Raw genomic sequence first — 19,678 nt, forward strand, 5'->3', positions numbered from 1 at the left:
GGTGAAGGACCAGACAATGTGACCTTCTCCAGAATTGGGATCACATCCTATTCTGGACAGTATTATGCTCATTTTGCCAGCATCTGTGAAGATGCCAGCCATAGATGCTGGTGCAATATCAGGAATAAACTCTTCCAGAATGTGGCCACATAGCTTGAAAACCCCACAAAAAAACTATCTTCTGGTTGCTTTGGCCAGGAATGTCTTTGCCCAGCTTCAGTTGCTGAGCCCTGTGCATCTCTTCCTAGTGGAAAGTCAATCTATCTGCAGCAATTCACATTTTTCACACCTTAAATACCTCCTGTTTAGATGTTTCCCTTCCATTGGCAGGCTAAAACATATTTATTTAGACGGGCTTTTAAAAATCTTCAAAGAACAGGCTGGAAGTGTTGTACTGTTTTAATTGCATTGTTTTTAAGCACTTTTATTGTTTTAAACTGCATTTTATTCTTTTTATGAAGGATGTATTTTAATATTGTAATAGTTTAATTCTATTTTAATGCTCACGTTTGTGTATTTAATTGTATTGTTCTTTTCAGTTGTAAGACGCTTTGAGTCCCAATTTTGTTGGGGAATGCAGAATAATCATAATCATATACTCAATGTAGAACTGACTTTTGAAAGTGCTAAAAAACTACAGTGATCCCTCCATATTTGCGGCTTTGATATTTGTGGATTTGATTATTCATGGATTTGATTAATATGTTCTCTCTAGGAATATCTAGGCCCTCCAGTGCAACTCTATGGTCAACTTTAACCAAAAGTTGCACTGAAGGACCTAGAGATCCCCAGAGACAATACTCTACTGGGCATTTGTCGGACGTTGGCCACAGAGTTGTACTGGAGGACCTAGAGATTCCTAGAGAGGTGTCCTCTCAGGTAAAAACAGTGTTTTTGTTATTTGCGGTTTTTCCATATTCACGGGGGTCTTGTGCCCCTAACCCTAGCGAATATGGAGAGACAACTGTACATACAGTGCAAAATGCAGTGACCAAACTCTTATCAAGTGTGCACTTTAGAGACTCCATGTTACTACTGGTCTTGTACCAATTTCCAGTTTGCCTCTGAACACAATCCAAAATGCTCCCAAATAAAAATGTCCTGAAGTGGAACTCTTTTCAAAGGAATACTTGGGTGGCTCTTGATGGGCAGCTCGGACTGTACTGTTTCATATGGCCTTTACCCTTGAAAACAGGGATGGCTTTTCTGATTGTTTTGACTGGGTGCCTTTTTTAAACAAAGTTAAAACTTGTCCATATTCAAATAATATTTGGATTGTTTCTATGTGTTTGTGTTTGCTTGGAGAGCCCCTGGGGGGGGGGAGGCTAGCATGTGCAGGCATCTCCCAGACCTCCCCTCCCCCAAAAATATATTTTGGTGGGGCAAGCACATTTGGAGCCAGCAGGTTTTGGGGAACTTCCTGCCTTTGAGAGGAAATATATGGTTCCTGTATTATTGCCAAGTTTCTTGTGATTTTAATTAGGTTTGTAATTATGTTAGCAATCTACTTCAAAATGAGAGAATGTATAAAACTGTTTTTCAGAATACATATTTTTAAAATAAAAATGCCTGGAATCCCAGCTAATGGCTTGAGAATCCTGCTCTGAAGAAAAGGTTTATAGGAGGGTTCCAGCTTTCTTGACAGCATGTTAGCTTTGGGAAAAGCCTGGCTGATATTTCTTTATTAGTCGTGGGTGTTTGTAGAGCATTCCTCGTTTCTTTGTACCTAAGTTTTGTTTATTTTTGCAGACAACTACCAAACAGCACAGCTGCTTGCCTTAATTTTGGAGCTGCTCACCTTTTGTGTGGAACACCACACATATCACATCAAGAACTATATTATGAACAAGGACTTGCTGAGAAGAGTTTTGGTCTTGATGAATTCAAAACACACCTTTTTGGCACTTTGTAAGTAGCAGGTCAGAGGTACCCAAGACATGTGCATTTGCTTTTTTTGTAGCTTGTTGAAGCCATTTTGAACAAACAAAAGGAAGAAGGTAGTGTACTTGGTATTCTTACGTATGCTGCAGTCTGGAAACACAGGAAAGTCTCAGAATTGAGTATTTTGTGCTCCCTGATAATTTCTGCATCTCTTTTTGCTAAAGGCTAGTTTTTTGAAGGACCTTCTTTAACCTACTGGTAGTTCCTTAAACCTTCAGAAGGTTTGTACTGCAGCTCCCAAAATTGTGACCATGGTGGCTAGTGATGATGGGAGTTGTAGTCCAAAGTATATGGAGGATTACAGGTCTGTGAAGGCTCTTGTAAACTTCATCATTTGAGAGAAAGAGAGACTGAAAAAGGTGCAAGCAGTGCCTGGTGGTGCCTCAGGAACCAATAAAGGTGTTGAGTTAAATTTATTGATTATTAAGATGAAAATGCTTCAGGCTTATCTAGAGCCATCTAGAATGTAGAAGGAGTAGAGGTTATTCTGACAATGTACATTGTACAATGTATTAGGGAAAGTATAGCAGTGTTCTAAAAGGAAAAATGCAAAATAGTTTGCTTTCTCTGGATTAGATGTTTCATCCCAATTTGGGTTGTCAGAATTAAGTTCTTGGTCATCATATTGATCATATTGGTGACTCTTGGTTAAGATGCTTTAATACAACCTTTTTGTAGCTGTGCATAAAACTGGTTCCTTCCTTTCAGATTATATCAATAGTCAAATGCAAATAATGGTAGGTAGTTAACTAAATATGAACTTTTCAGTATTAAAAATTGATTTTTAAAATGTTTCTTAACATTATAGGTGCTCTTCGTTTCATGAGGAGGATAATTGGCCTGAAGGATGAGTTTTATAACCGTTACATCACCAAAGGAAATCTATTTGAGCCAGTAATAAATGCTCTTTTGGATAATGGAACCAGGTACAATCTCCTGAATTCGGCAGTGATTGAACTTTTTGAGTTCATCAGAGTGGTAAGTTTTGTTATAGTGGCATTCAGTTTCATCTTGTAAAAGAGCCATTTTAGGAATATCTGGACTTGATATCTTAATACTAAATGCATGAATGTACCACATGTATAAGAAGCGAAATAGAAAAGAAAAACGGCACAGTAATAACAGGAATCTTTCCTCAAGATTAGCCAACACACCTTGAACACAAGGACATTTCCCATCTAATTTGTACATTCACTAGGAAAGAAATATTATGTTTGTTTGTACCAGAAGCCTACTATCTCTTCCCAGTATGCACTGATGGGTTGCTCATGATTCTGATTCCAGGTCATCCAGGGATTAGCTTTCTTTAGTTCACAAAATTAAAATAAATACAAAATGGAAGAAACAATACATTCATCAACAAAAACTATTAAGCAGAACCAGTTACAGTATATCCATAAAGCCATTTGATTAAAAAAAAACAGGTGGGTGATGTCCTGGAAAACCTAAGCACAATGCAGAGACACAAGGGGACCATTCACACTACAGAATTACAGCAGTTACTCCACTTTAGCTGCCATGATTCTGTTTTGTGGAATCCTGGGATTTGCAGTTCAAGGAAGGGCCATTTAGAATTCTCAGCCAGAGAACCCTCTGTGACCATGGGCAAGTCACACACTCTCATCCTAAGAGGAAAACAATGCCAAATCTCCTCTGAATAAATCTTGTAAAGAATATCCGGTTTCCGGAAGTCAGGGTTGACTCGAAGGCACATAGCAGCAACAACAATCTCTTTACCTTCAGAAATGTTAGTCTAAGTCACAAACTGTGGGCTGCCTCCAGTGTTTGCCATGTAGCCATGGGATGTCCTAATTCCATCACTCTCTTCAGCAGAAAATAGTGATCTCAGAAGCTAGGGATTAACGTTGTTTCCCCATATTTCTTGACAACTGAACTATTTGGAAAGAAGGTGTGGTCCCAATACTTAGATGGGGTGTGTAGGAAGTATCCGAGGACTACAGGTTGTGCACCCTTGCGTAAACATTTTCAGCCTTTTTATTAAGGTCCAAAACACCCTTCAGAAACAATGCAGTTTCAGACCACTTTAACTGCCCTGGTGCAATGTGAGGAAATCTGCGATTTGTAGTTTTGTGAGATCTTTAGCCTTCCCTGTTAGAAGGCTCTGGTGCCACAATAAACTACAATTTCCACGGTTCCCTAGCACTGAGCCAGGGCAGTTAAAGCGGCCTCAAACTGGATTATTTCTGCAGTGTGTTTTGCACTTAAGGTTCTTCTGTGTCCTCATGACTGTTACTTCAAAAATATGTAAGAGAGTGTGTGTGTGTGTGTGTCCGTCCGTCCATCCGTCTGCCTGTCCATCCCTTCAAATTCTGTGTATGTTCAGACAGGTTGTTGCTTCAAGACATGGTTTCTAAATTAGCAGATTCTTTCTTTATGTACGTTTGAGACTTAAATTGTTTTGCTGTAACGGAAAGGTTATTCTCTAACTTGTCTAGTGAGAGCCTCCTGTTGATGTTTCCAATCTTCTTCTGCTGAGTAACTTTAAATTTTGTTTTGCCTTAACCCAGGAAGATATCAAGTCACTTACTGCCCATATAGTTGAAAACTTTTATAAGGCACTTGAATCCATTGAATATGTTCAGACATTCAAAGGGTTGAAGACAAAATACGAGCAAGAGAAAGACAGACAAAGCCAGAAATTGAACAGGTACACTTCATGAAGCTAAATGTAAATCTGTAACAATCATTGAATGGGCTTTGCTTTGGCTTCCTGTGTGGTATTACTGTCTTGTTTGTCCTGTTAGTAATATTGTGGCTTTCATCTTTCTTTCTTGCAGAAAATTCTTGGTACTTAGCAAAAGTGTGTGTGTGTTTTTTTTAATTATCTCAGGCATTTCTGTGTTTAATCCATTTCTCTCTCCAACATCAAAGGTTTCTGAATCTTGAAGCTTTTTTCCTTGCTTGTTTTGAAAACAGAAGACGAGGAAACTAGATTTGTGCTACAACCACAAGAAAAATGTTTTTAATACTAATTGGATAAGCATATCATTGTTCTATTACAGTGCACCCGTGCTAACCATAGGCTTGACATCTGCGGTTTGAGCCTCTGTAGACAGCAAGCCCTGGCTTTTTCAGTGGGTGTGCACGCACACAGCAGTGCACACCCATTGAAAAGAATGGGACTTAAGGTCCCGCATTTTTCCCTATTTTTCACAGGGGGGTTCCAGAACAGATTCCCCCATGGATAGCAAGGCCACACTGTGCTTTGTCAGATATCCTGGGGACTGGTTAGCTGAAGGATGGTGGACAAATAATTTAATATTCCAAAGATGAAGATGAAACCTGTATTCTGTCTCTTATGAATTCTCATGTTGGGATTTATGTCATGGTGCATGAGAGTAGATGAGCCAGTGTGATGACTCTGGAGATCAAAGTTCAAATCCTTGCTCGGCCGTGGAAACCCATTAGGTGACCTTAGGCAAGTCACACAATTTCAGCTTCAGAGGAGAGCAAAGGTAAACCCTCTCCGAACAATTCTTGCCAAGAAAACCTTGTGATAGGGTTGCCATAAGAAGGAAAGGACTTGAACTGGAGTGTGTCCAAAGGAGGGTGACTAAAACAGTGAAGGGTCTGGAAACCATGTCCTATGAGGAACGACTTAGGGAGCTGGGGATGTTTAGCCTGGAGAAGAGAAGGTTAAGAGGTGATATGTTAGCCCTGTTTAAATATTTGAAGGGATGTCATATTGAGGAGGAAACAAGCTTGTTTTCTGCTGCTCCAGAGAACAGGACCCGGAATAATGGATGCAAGCTCCAGGAAAAGAGATTCCACCTCAACATTAGGAGGAACTTCCTGACAGTAAGGGCTGTTGGACAGTGGAACACACTCCCTCGGAGAGTGGTAGGGTCTCCATCCTTGGAGGTCTTTAAACAGAGGCTGGATGGCCATCTGTTGGGATGCTTTGACTGAGAGTTCCTGCATGGCAGAATGGGGTTGGAGTGGACAGCCCTTGTGGTCTCTTCCAACTCTACGATTCTATGATTCTGTGAAGGCACATAACAAGAACAGTAAGCATGAGAGCAGATATTAGTTCAACCAACTGGTACACTACTGAAGAGTTGGCCCAAACTGAAATAATAGAAGATTGTGGAAGATTACTTTTTTGCTGTTTGCTATCTGAATGGCTTGGCATTCAGAAAAAATCCCTATTCTTATGCATGTATTTGGTTTTTCTCACATTATACATAGGATATTTAATGAAAACAGTAATAAACCTCCATTCATGATCATTACAGCACCTCTGTTGTCACCTTTATTTTACAGACATTTTAATGTAGGTCTGTAGAATCCAGCTCAGTCTTTTACTTCCTTAGATACTTGGGTATTCCACCTACAGGCATAAATGTTGGCCAGTATTCTACATCAGTAACTTAGTTACCAGTAAGTGTATTTTAACTCCATAAGGAGAAGGAGGCCCATTGTACTGGCAATCAGAACATGAGCGAATGGCCTTTCTTTCATGTTTAGGAGAGTTGGGCCAGGAGAGATGCCTTAGTTAAATATACTAAAGTCCAAAACACACTGCAGAAATAATCCAGTTTGAGGCCACTTTAACTGTAATGGCTCATTGCTAGGGAATTATGGGAACTGTAGTTTTGGGAGACATTTAGCATTTTCTGTCAGAGCTCTGATGCCACAATAACCTACAATTCCCAGGATTCCCTAGCACTGAGCCAAGGCAGTTAAAGCAGTCTCAAACTTCACAATTTGGCTCACCTGGATCCAGATTATTTCTGCAGTGTGTTTTGGGCCTAAGTATCTGGGGAGTGGATGGAAAAGATAGCAGAAGGGGATCACTTTGACAGCCAGAATGAAGAATATTCTTAGTCATTTAAATCTTAATTGTGCCTAGGTGGATTTCCAATAAACTGTCTATCTGGATTTGATATGGGAAGCCCAGACTCACTTTAAGGGAAGGTTTCCCATGTCTCTATTTGGCTCCTAGGAATAGGGGCAAGTGTATGCTTTATCCCATGCGTGACTGTAAGATCTGTAAAGGAAGACCAAAATACAAGCGTCATCAGTGAATAAATACTGTCAGGACTGCTCATTGCTAATACAACTGTATTGTATTAACAAAATACGGTCTGGCTTTGATAGTTTCTGTCACTATTGCTATTTCAAATTTTTTAAACTTGGCTGTATTTTACAGTGTCCCATCTATACTGCGTAGCAACAGGTTTCGTAGAGATGCAAGAACCTTGGAGGATGATGAGGAAATGTGGTTCAATGAAGATGAAGAGGAGGAGGGTGAAGCCATTGTACCCCCTGGAGAGAAATCCAAGGCAGAGGACGATTTTCCAGAGAGTTATGAGAAATTCATGGAAACAAAAAAAGGTATTTACCCTTTTTCTTTTTTAATGTAATGAGATTTTGCAAAATCACCACCAAAGCAGAATTTTAAGAACCACTGACAATCCCAAACATTGGGAATGTTTCCAGCAGCCATAACTGGAAATTAAAAAAGCAGAAATCAATTCAGGCAATTGGCCAAACTGAAAATCACATCCCAGTAGCTGGGATTTCCAGTGTTGGGGCAAACCAGGCTCTTTCAGATTCTTCCTTGGCCTCTATCTCCTCTTTTGGGAGGGATGCAGTATCCAGGCCAAGCTTTTAACTCCTCTTTGCTCACAAAGCAAGTTAGCATGTGATGAGGCTTTTTAAATATTTTCCCTTCTCTTTATGTACTGTTTCTGATTATTCTCCTTTTGCTATGTCAATCTGTATACTATCCAGCCCAGCAGAGAGAGCAACATTGGTATACTGTTAAAATTTCTTCTGATGAGTGTTATGATAAGACAAATGAAGAAATTTGGAAACCTTTCTTGAAATACTGTAAGAACAGATGGTCAAAATCTATATGAAGATAAGAAGTTAGCACATATTTTGGATAACATGAAAGATCAAGGGTGTATTTGCGTACATTAAGCATTATGTGTGTTATTTCTTTTTCTTAAATCCTTAATACTATGGCTATTTTTTACAATCATAAGATATAGATAATGAATCAATCTATAGAATAATGGCTGGGAAATAAACTGTAAAAGAAACAACACATAAGAAGAGTAAGAAAGTTAGAAAGCTATAATTTCTTTACCAGAATGAAGTGAATATACAGAAAGTTATGTCTTTAAAGGAATTCTATATATATACTGTTATGTACTAGCAAGAAAATTAGTTATCAGTGTGAGATGAGGGCTATACAAAAACAGGAATAGAGGAATATGATACCAATAAGCTGCCTAGAAATAAAGGAAGGAATATCCAGGGGAAACAGTAGGGAGGGGGGGAATGGGGAAACAAGAGAATGGAGAAAGAAATATGTGAAGCTATGTTTTATGTAATTTTCTTTGTTACACAGTTTGTATATGGAATGTAAATATGAAATAAAATATTTTAATAATAATTTTTAAAAATAAAAAAATTCTTCTGAATGGTATGCAGGAGTATTCAGACCTAGCATTTGATGGTATTCAGTAGTTTCTGGTTCTACTTAAAGCTCTTTTCGTTGGTTTACACTCAAACATGCTCCTGTACCAGTGGTCCATAACACATTAAACAGATTTGAAGTCGTCTGCTCTTTTTCTTATCTGTTCCTTCACATAAATGTGCTGTTCATGTCTCCTTCTCTAAACTTATCCGTGGTTCAAAATTCGTGATGGTCTTACTTTGGGAAAGCAATTATATTTTTAAATGTACACTTACACTTACCCATCTGCAAAATATCGGAATGGAGAGGGATTAAACACCAACAAAATTAGGCAGCATGACTTGTGTGATGATGTTACTGTCTTTCAGGCCTTCCTGTTTGTGTAAACTGTAGCAGTCACGTAAGCCAGTTCAACTCAAAGTGATATTTTTGGACCAGTAATGGTCCCCGAGCCATTGGCTACTGATCCCTGGAATTTCCAGGAAGGAAAGAATCAGTTGTCTATGCCTAGCATGTTAGGAAAAATTTATTGCCAGTCCCTTTATCAAATAGTCTGAGAAGCAGTGATCATTTGAATGCTGGACTTTGCAAAGACACTGCATTAGTAGACTGGGAAAAAGCTGCACCATGAAAAGGCCTGGTTTTCTTATGTTTGGTATAATATGCTTTTGGGAACTCGCTCGGCCAACAATGCTAGCAGAAACTGAATCATGTAAGTAGCCATTATTTCCCCTAGCTGAAGTGTCCCTTTAGTAATAACACAGATCCATGTGATACTGTGTATCTTTACTTTTATCAATCACTTATTTTATATGCTTTGCTAAACTTCAAAATCTTCTTGTTTTCCTCATTAGCAAAAGAGAGTGAAGATAAAGAGAATCTCCCTAAAAGGACTTCAGCGGGTGGCTTCAAATTCACTTTTTCCCATTCTGCCAGTGCAACTAATGGAGCAAATAGTACAAACAGTAAATCTGTAGCAGCTCAGACATCGCCAGCAAGTTCAAATGGTTCCTCTTCTAAGAATGCCAATTTGACTGCAGCAGTCACAGCCACGAAGGTAATGGTGGGGGAAGCACATTACAAGCATCCATCAATTTTGAATGAGCCCTTAGTCAGAAAATTTGTAAAGTAAAGCTGGTGGAGAAGCATAGTAGGGCTTTTCTCTGTGGTAGTCTCTTCCCATTTGGTGTCATTCTCCAACTTGCAGTACCCAGAAGCTTGCAAGAATTGAATAAATATGACCAAACCTTTCTAATTAAGGCGAGTATGTTTTTTAAAAATTCTTGATAGTATGCTTTAAGAGTACATAAATTGTTTGTATGAGGGGATTGCTAGTCTTTTGATAAGAGCAGGCAGAATAAAACATTTAAGACACAGTACTTACCCAGTATTAACATATGGCAGTGTCACACAAAGGAGGGTCTTGTTAGAGGTGTACAGAAAATCCTGATGTTGTATATATGAAATGGCTGCTTTTGTTAGTTTAACAGCCTTGAACACTGAAGGCTGGATCTGATGCTGTTGTTTTCTTGTGCGTTGCTGCAACTTTTTTGTTTAGTCCTTGTTTAAACTGTCCTTAAATCTGAGGCACATTTGTATTAATCTTTAGTAACTGTTACTGATGATTGGTGTAAATGTTACTTGTCTCCCATGTGGGCCAGTCTTGCTTGGGGTAACTTAAGCCTGTATATGAAAGAACGATTTCTTAAAATATATGACAAATCCCTGTAGAGGATCATAACCAAAGGTCCATCTAGCCCAGCATCTTGCATCGTAGTGGCCAGCCAGAAGGTTTCCTTTCCTGTTTTTCTTCTGCAGCCTGTAATATCCATGTAGTCATATAATTTAATCGTACCTTCATCCTCTAATTTGTATAATCCCATTCTAAAGTAAGTGAGCTGTCATTGTAACCCCTTGTGTTACACGTCCCATAAAATAGGAACATACCATAGTCATCTCTCAAGGCTTTCTTGGGACTTGCATGGGAAGCAAATCATGTCTAATCCTCAGTTACTGAATTTTGTTACATGCTTACTCTGCATGCCTTTTAATGACATGCTTGTAAAAAGGAAAATGTGAAAGCCTGTACATTCATTAAGTCAGAGGCTCCCTAATCTCTTTGTACCTGACACACATTTTGGGCAATCACAAAATGGCTGCTACAGGATACTAGCTAAGTCACAGAATGGTGGTATCACACACCAACTGAAAAAGGAAACACTCCGGAGGGATCCAGGGAAATTGAACAGAAATCTACCAATGTGCCCATATCAGATGGGTGGTGGAATAAACAGAGATGTGTTGTGTTTTTTTGGTAGAGATGGTGAAGCACTTATGCATGCACAGAAAAATTAAACAAACCCAGATGGATAGAGAGGTAGATACCACAGAGAAAATTAGCGCTGTATTCTTTACCTCTCACCTGTTGGGTCACTACTCTTCTCAGACTCCTTCACTTCCTTCCTCCCATGATGTACCATTTCCTATCTGTCTTTTTAACAGAGCAGTTTAACTCTTGGATGCTTCACTTCTTAGCTGCTGACTTCTGTCCACAAAAGTCAGTTCAGAGGATATAGAACAGTGTTTCATCTACTTCCTCTTTCCTGTATGTTCTTTTTCATTTCCTCTTTCAGCCCTGTGTATTTTGCCAACTCTGATAGCTCTCTTTCCATGAAAACCAAGATGGAGTGGTGGTTGTGCAGAGAGTTCATGCGAGAAGCACCAGCCTTAAATGGTTTCTAGTAGGCTTACAGAAACCTCAATAAATTATGCTGGAACAATACATGCATCATTTATTATTGATAGCTCAACTTGTATGGAATATTACATGTTTACTGTAATGATATATAAATTCCTGCTCCCTTTTCCCTCTGAAACATACCTACACCAAGCCCTGTAATGTGACAAGATGCTGTTTTCCCTTCATGCACTGCCATTAGGGTGACAGGTTACAACAGTTGTGTTCCTGAGAATTCTTTTTGAATGTAGGCTTTTTCTTTACCTTTAACAGGGAAGTTTAGTTGGCCTTGTGGATTATCCAGATGATGAGGAAGAGGATGAAGAGGAGGAAACATCCCCAAGAAAAAGACCTCGCCTTGGCTCTTAAAATAACTGAAACAGACTGTAACTGAGGGTGCTTAAATGCTGTGACTGAACTAAATAGTCTGACTCAGAAAGCTTTCTCCCTGGAAAATACATGAGAATACAAGGAGTAGCAAAAAAAACTCGACTAGAAGAGTTTAGTTCTGAGAACATCAGGCTTCCAAAGAATCTAATCTCTTTCTAGTCAATGAGTCTGCCATTCAGGCTGTTAAATATTAAACTGAGATGGCGGGTTAGTAATCAGCACCTCAAGGACAGCTTGCCAGCGAAAGGATCATCTCTGGTTCTGTGAAGGGATGGGGATGGGATAAGTAACTTTTTGATATTGCAGGGTTTGCCCAGTTTGTATTCAAGCTAGAAAAAAATTGTAAGGCTTCAATTGCAAACCTAATAACCTAACTTTGTAATGGTGCTGTCCATTGTGGGGGGGTTTTAAGCAATCACCTCTTTTAAATGATTCATTTTCTTTCCATAAAAAGTTAGTTCAGGCCTTGGGGACCACTATTTGCACAGTCAGCCAAATTATAGAGGGTAGCACCCTGCTACGTAGTGCATGTTGAGTGGTAAATTTATTTTTCCCCTAGCTCTGTATTTTGGAAGGAAAAAAAATATGGGTTCAAAATGGAAGATGAGTAGAAGCTGTCTAGGAAAACCAATACCAAGAAACATTAGGTCTCAGTTTTTGTTTTCTTTTAAAGAAACCATCAACAAACCCTAGTACTTGAAACAGCATTTGAAATGCAACTACTAAAAGTGTTTTATGGAAGTCAGTTTGACTGGAGTTACTCCCTGCTAGCTTCAGGAAATGTTTTCCTTGCACCATCTGCATTTAACATTTGCAAGAGTAACAGACAAGTGTTGGGAAATGCTGCCAGAAGGTTTTGAACCCTACTGATTTGGGGGTGTAGTAGTTTTTGACTAGTTACTGATTTGGAGGCAGAGTCAGCATGCAGCACCTTGGACCTAGAGGGTTTAGTACAAAGGCTGCTGCTAAACACATTCCATGTATTTAAGCAAATTTCAAAAAATACACTTAGATGAATTGATGGAGGCAACCATTTTGAGACCTTTTAATTTTTCATAGCAAGTGAACTGTAAATATTTTACCGTTAGTTTGGCCATATATGATCTGAGATCATGCAGAATACAAGAGGAAATTCCCAAAACTGCAAATTGTGTTAAAAGAGTGATTTGAACTATGAAACCAGCAGCAATCCATCATTATAAATCACTTTTCCGATGTGTTATGGGTCCATTTCTCCTGGAACAATTGCTGACAGTTTCCCTGTTTTGGAGATTTTGTAGTTAATTTTAATTTTAGCTATTGTTTGCAAAGGATGGGCTGTCTGTGTAGATATGAAGTATAGTTTTTCCATGAAACAGAAGTTTATTTTGTATTGAGAAGAAAAACCACTGTACTTGTTTTACACCATTTGTATACATGTGGTAATATTAATGAACTGTAAAATTCAGGAATTAAAATGTGACCCTGTAATTCCATAATTATTGGTTTTGTTTGGTTTGTTGTAAATGGTAAGTTAATTCAGATTTTGAAACGTGGCCATTTTAGAGGATTTTAATAAGATAGTTATTTGTACAATTTAATCATTAAATGCCACTGAATCAAATCTGGCAGGGAAAAGAATAGCCTAGATTTGATTCAGCATGCTGTGATGATTGACAAGTAATGTGGCCTGAAGACCATATCTCTGCCCTCTGGGGGCTCCAGGCAACCAAGAATGGGGCTTCCTTCTCATGTCAGCATTTGAAGGAGAGTGGGGAAACATTTTGGTGGGTTCAGTGGAATTACTATGTAGACTTGCCACCATCTTATATTCTCAGTCTGTATACTTAGCAGATCCTCCCTCCACTCTCACAGAGCTCATGTTTTCTCCCAAAACTATCATTTCTGTAAGAAAAGTGTGTACCATTGCCCTTCAGAAAGAAATGTCTGCCTCTGCTTTTTCATCAGTCACTGGAAAAAGACCCAAAGCACAATTGGGGCTCATCTTCTATCCTTTTCAAAGACTGTTGGGAGCATTAAAATAGGTGCAGGTTCATTCAGGAAAGCAAAAAAGAAAGAAAAAAAGTTGCTTTTTATAGTTTAATGTAAACAAAAGATAACACAACAGCCAATATTGGAACTATTGAAAAGCTGTGGAAGATGCACTTAGTTCGTCCCTTTCAAGTTACACACTCTTGCCTCGGGTGCATTTGTCCCCCCACTTCCCACCTCCTTCCCGGTTTGTAAGCTGGTTACTTTAAGCCACAGGACAGCCCACATTTAGAATGCCTGGGGCCCTTCAACTGATTTTTTTAAAGAGAAAAGATTGCATCTGCCAACATGTCTCAGTTAAATACTATTTTAATAAAAAGTTAAATGAAATGTGGCTGGCCTGTGTTTTTACTGTGTTCAAGATCCGAAGGTAGTTGTATTATCTCCAAAGCAGTGATGGAAGTCTGAATGATTCTGAATTGTGAGTAAAATACAGATATTGATCATTTCTTGGTATAATGGACCCAAAGAAAGTTAAAAGCTATTTCTGTAGAAGCAGGTCTAGATTTCTAAAAGTGCAAACACTATGGGCTCATAGGTTTACTTTACACAACTATCTCCTTTAATCACGTCACAGACGCAACTCAGCTTCTCTGTCTCCTAAGGTTGCTGTACAGCTGAATTTAAATCTTGAAGTTCAAGTTCTTCCGCTGAATTCAGTGGAACCCAATATCAACTGGTCTAGCTGTTTTCACGTCTGTAGGTACATCGACAGGTTGCTTATCTGTCGCTGTTATTCTTCAACTAGGCATCTATGAACTCACATACATGGTCTGTACACTTGTGCAAGTGCCAGAACTTTCTAAAAAACACCATCCTAGGTGTTAGCCTCACCTGCTCCCTAATGCACATATCCCAAAAGACTCAGGATCATAGTATGGTATGACAAAAGCAGGATGGGGAAATAGCACTTTGTGGAAGGTTGTATGAGTTCAAAGAACTACAACTGCAGGTAAGTAACGTATTCTTTGTAGTCTGTTACTCACACACATGAGTAGAATACCAAACAGTACTCACTGGTACAAGATGGGATGACAATTTAAAGTAGCTGAGAGCATGATGCAACCAAGCAATGCCTCATTCCTGAATCACATTGACGGTACGATTTGCTGAACAGGTGGCCACACTATATACTTCATGGAGCAAGACACTGGAGGAAAGCCATAGGTGCTACTATGGTTGGTTGTTGTCACCATCCACTTAGTCTTTGTGGGGAAACAGGAGAACCTTTGCTAGTACCCCTGAAGCAGATCTAGAACCTGGAAAATTTCCAAAGGATTTTTGTCCTATCAGTGAAGAACAACCAGGCCCTTCTGACACTGAGGAAGTGTAGGCATCTTGTCACACAAAGGTTTAGGGAAGACAATGGAAAGGATAATAAATAAATATAGATCAGAGTGAGGGCTGCCCTGTCTTTATAGAAAGAGGAAGAGGATGAGAGTTGAGGGTACCAACATAGACTTTAACACCCTTCCCTGTGTATGGGATACATCAGGATCACCCCGATCTTGCAGGAAGAAATCATTACCCCATTTCACAAGGGTGCAATAGAGCCATCAACCACCATCGTCAATGACGCCATTAAAGAGCCCAAGCTGAGCTAAATGCATGTCTCGGAACTTGGCCCGAGTGCTATAAGGGAATGCTGCAGACCTGAAGCAAGATTTTTCCTCCACAAATGGAGGACAAACAGAATCAAGAGGTCCCTAATGTCAAACTGCAACTATGGTGGAAGAAAGAGTACAGGGTCTTTTGGTGGGAATGGCCAGGGATCTGCGCGGTACAAAAAATGGTGCTAACAGGCAGGGTACTTATGCAAAAGTTCCATCAATTGCTGGGCAGTTGCACAACAGGCCATGTGTGTGAGTCACAGACCACGAAGAAGAGGCTGATTTAGACAATTCTTACTTGTACCTGTAATGTGCAAGGATACCATACTTTCCTCTTTTGTATGGATAGTGGAAAAACAGGGCCACTTAGAGCTTCTTGCAGGAGTGTGTGACTGTGAGCTTTACTCACTTCTTGGCTACTGTGTGAATTGGCTTTACACATGATAGGCTTGATATTCACTGCACTTTACACATGATAGGCTTGATACTCACTGCTTAAAATTAAAAGTGCAACCACTTTAATGCTGAGCTGTAAATAAAGATACACTGGTGCCTCGGGTTACGAAATTAATTCGTTCCGCCATTCCTTTCGTAACCCGAAAAGGCTTTCCGTTAGCACTGGAAAGCCTATAGCTGCACTTTGCAGCATTTGAATTTCGCGCCGAAATGAATTTCGTAACCCGAAAAATATTTCGTAACCCAAAACAGTTTTTGCCAATCCAACTTTTTCGTATCCCGGAAATTTCGTAACCCGATCATTTCGTATCCCGAGGCACCACTGTATTATTTCTGAAACAAATACTCAAATTCATATTATACCAAACAAAAGTAGCATAGAATCATCCATCAGTACATACTGGAAATTATAAACTATACTGGGTGATGAAACTATCACGTCTATGAAGAAAATCATTCTAAAAATAAATCATTACTTTGCAATCTATTTTTTAAAAAAAGGAAAAGAAAAATAACATTTGTAACATATAAAATCAAGTAAATATGTAGGACTGCTTGTGAGCAAAGAATTCAGTTCATGGTTAAATATATACTAAGTATCATCAACTTCTTAGAAGCATCTTCTTTTAAACTATCGTTTATTAATAACTTCTTCTTTTAGTTTTGCTGCAAGGAGTCTCTTCCTTAACAAACTTTGCTCTTCTTCTTCTGTCATTCCCTAAAAATAAAAATGTAGACTATTAAGCTACAATTATCTATGGCTACTCAGACTTAAGTCCCATTGAGTTCAATCAGATTTTTCAGCAGGATGGCTTGCCAAAAAACAAAAATAGCTTATATTGTAGACTTACCATTTATCAAATTGACCTCATGTATAAGTCGAGGGAAGGGTTCAGGGTCAAAATCATGAATTTTGAGATGAACCATGGTTAAGTCAAGTGTACAACTTAGGGGGCTATAACAAAGGATGGAAAGGGGGAAGTACCACTTCCATCCCTCCTTCTCCTTCTCTGGGACCTCTCCCGACCACCTAATACTGATTCCCAGGTGTTGAAGAAGAGGTTTTAACATCAGATTGAGAAACAGTGTTAAATGAGGTGTTTCTTCCATGGGAAGAGGAGGCTTGCAAATCAGACTGGAGAGAGAAGCAAGTGGAGTTAAATGGGGAGTTTTTTTCTCTGGGAAGAGGAGGCTTGCAAATCGGACTGGGAACCCCCCCCCCTGTCTCTCTCTCTCTCTCTCTCTCTCTCTCTCTCACACACACACATACACACACACACACAGAGAGAGAGAGAGGCATCAGGCTTGCTTGTTTTGAGACCTTTATAAGCAGTATTAGTGTATTGACCCATATATACTTTGACCCAGGGTCAATTTTGGGGCATAATTTTCTTGATTTATAGTTAAGTATATACAGTAATACAACCACATATGAACCCTCGTCATTCCTTTTGACCTTTCTTCATTGACATCCCTGTGACTATAAAATCCAAGGAAGTGAATTCCACAGCACTAGGTGACTTGCAGCATTGCACTCTACATTGTAAACCACATTTCATTCCAGTATTCTAGCAACTCAGGTAATATTTGCCAAAGGGACAGTGTGGCTTGTGGGCCACATACAGTCCCTCCAAGACAGTTTGAGACACTCATGTCCTGAAACAAACCACCACTGAATCTAAGCAGGAAAACTTGTTATAAAAGCCCTCCAGGCACTCTACAGGTGGTAAAATTACTCCCATACCTCCTATGACATATGAGGAAGTGAGTAAAAAAAAAGTGTGAACCCTGAAGCCAAGTGTAGTCCCTCAGCACCTACCAGTTGCCTACCTCTGTCAGGACATTCTTGTAACTCAGTGTCATCGTCCCTCGACTGTGGAATGACCTGTCGGCTTATCCAGATGATTTTTAAACTGTGAATTTTAAATGATAGATTTTAAGTGTGGATTATTTTAGTTTCTATAAATCTTATTTGTCTTTTTTAATTGATATGTGTTGTTTGTTAATTATTGTTGTACCTCCCCTCAATCCATGAGGAAAGGCAGAAATAATAAGAATAAGAATACCACCACTACCACCATAAGGAGTTATCTACCTTGAGGATCCCTCTCATTGAACATTTCAGCTCCAGCTCTGAGTGATCCAAGCTTATTGTGGGCTGTGGGTTGAGAGACCACAACAGTCCATTAACCTGATTTTTGTTTTCTTTTGAGGAAGCTCTTCCCTTTACAGGGTATGCTTTTATTGAGAGTTCCTGCATGGCAGGGGGGTTGGACTGGATGGTCCTTGTGGTCTCTTCAAACTCTATGATTCTATCTGTATTTTGTTAGGCAAGTTCAGAGTGTCAAAGGAGACTAGCTGAATCATCAAGTTTGAACAATGGGAAGACAGTCCAAACTTCACATATTCTTTTCTTGACCATGCAGCATGTCCTTATGTTAGGAGACTCCTTCAGTTTGAAATTAAATAAAATCTCATAATTGGAACCATTCCTCCTCTCCTGCTTTCTCAAAGAGAGGACACATGCAGACCCTGAAGGCCATTATACGTAATGCATCTGTTTTCATTCTTCTAAATTCAACTTCTGGGTGCCACACTGTAGTCACTTCTGAAATATCATTATCAGTTATGATACATCAAGTAAGAGATTGCACCTCAACATTAGGTGGAATTTCCTGACAGTAAGAGCTATTCAGCAGTACAAGATGCTCCCTTAAAAAGTGGTGGAATCTCCTTTGGAGATTTTTAAGCATAGGCTGGATGGCCATTGGTCAGGGGTGCCTTTATTGTGTATCCCTGCATGGCAGGGCATTGGACTGAATAGTCCTTGTGCTCTCTTCTATGATTTTTAAATGCAGGGTAGGTGTTCTAAAAGAACAGTTCTTTTTCTGGTGTAGTCATTTTTGTTAAATATAAATATATAATATTTTCTTTCTATTATTAGAAATATACCAATAAAATATTTCACTTGAAGCTTTGAATGTGTTTGAATATAACATTTAAACCAAACATGATATATAACTTGGGTAACATTATTCACAGCACTCTTCTGTAAAACCTACACCACACATAGCTGTCATACAGAGCAGCCATACCTACAGCAAAATACATCTATCCAAGTTGTTTAGGATATTCTTCATCCATTGCACAAAAGGAACAAACCAACCAGCACCTAAGCGACATCTCACACTTCTCCACAGGTCTCAGGAGAACAAAGGCTAGCCCTCCAAGTTTGGACTGCCATGCCTACCACAGGCTATGCTGACTAAAACTGATGGGAAGCACAGTTCAATTTCATTTGGAGGGCTGCTCTGCTCACTTGTTAATTTGCTTCTGTCTTTAAAAGTTACTGGGTCTCCCACACAGTGAAGCATATAGATATCTTGTTTGCATAAGTCCTGCCTGTAGAGTACCCACATGTCGCCATCCACTACAGAAAAAATACTAATCACAAGAAGTTCACAATTCTATTTATCAATGAAGAAGTGCACAATTCTATTTATCGATGTTGTTTTCTTTACTCTTTTGTCCTCAGTTATCAGCTAGGCATCATACGTGACTGGATGCATATGCTTAGCTATGTAGGAATCTGAACTTATCCCTGATTAAGAAGCTTTGAATACAGATGAACTGCCCTGCACTGAGTTCTGTCCCCATTGCCTTCTCTGCACATTGTCGCCAAAAGGTAATATTCAAATTATCTAACTGGGACTGTGCATGGGGAGTGCAACACTGTGCATTGTATTATTGCCAGGTAGACTGATCAAAACAAAACTGTCCACACAGAAATAATTCAAGCCAACAAAACCTTCATTCCATCATCTCTCGCCTCTTGAGCAGCTAACAGTTCTTCTTTCTGTTCTGCACTCTGTGGTGGTGTATTATTTTTTGACTCCTTCTTTAAAGCCTTCAGTGAGTCTCGTTTCTGCTTTAGGTAATCTTCACGTTCCCTGAGCTCTTGTGCTCCAAGTTCAGATAATTTCTGGTAAAATTAAAAAGTTTGTTTTAAATAATAATAATAATAATAATAATAATAATAATAATAATAATAATAATAATAAT

General features: G+C 39.1%; 2 protein-coding genes across 6 annotated transcripts in view; one reads left to right on the forward strand and one right to left on the reverse strand.

Annotated features, from left to right (window-relative positions):
• The window catches only part of PPP4R3B (protein phosphatase 4 regulatory subunit 3B), a 41,051-nt gene extending 27,171 nt beyond the window's left edge, over positions 1-13,880 (forward strand). Inside the window, 6 exon segments of the mRNA XM_042446934.1 lie at positions 1,750-1,908; positions 2,750-2,919; positions 4,470-4,609; positions 7,115-7,299; positions 9,247-9,449; positions 11,403-13,880. Of these exon segments, the coding sequence (XP_042302868.1) occupies positions 1,750-1,908; positions 2,750-2,919; positions 4,470-4,609; positions 7,115-7,299; positions 9,247-9,449; positions 11,403-11,498 (953 nt within the window). The 3' untranslated portion in view covers positions 11,499-13,880.
• Positions 13,881-15,844: 1,964 nt separating this feature from the next.
• The window catches only part of CFAP36 (cilia and flagella associated protein 36), a 29,282-nt gene continuing 25,448 nt past the window's right edge, over positions 15,845-19,678 (reverse strand). Inside the window, exons 9-11 of one of the 5 annotated variants that reach the window (XM_042446940.1) lie at positions 19,446-19,598; positions 17,447-17,529; positions 15,845-16,334 (exon numbers count right to left, since the gene is read on the reverse strand). In XM_042446940.1, coding sequence (XP_042302874.1) covers positions 17,476-17,529; positions 19,446-19,598 — 207 coding nt within the window. In that variant the 3' untranslated portion in view covers positions 15,845-16,334; positions 17,447-17,475. Of the gene's footprint in view, positions 16,335-17,435; positions 17,530-19,424; positions 19,599-19,678 lie in introns of all 5 variants that reach the window. The other 4 variants (XM_042446939.1, XM_042446938.1, XM_042446936.1 and 1 more) reach the window with 4 other exon arrangements.

This window comes from Sceloporus undulatus, chromosome 1, assembly GCF_019175285.1.
Source record: "Sceloporus undulatus isolate JIND9_A2432 ecotype Alabama chromosome 1, SceUnd_v1.1, whole genome shotgun sequence".
NCBI lineage: Eukaryota > Metazoa > Chordata > Lepidosauria > Squamata > Phrynosomatidae > Sceloporus > Sceloporus undulatus.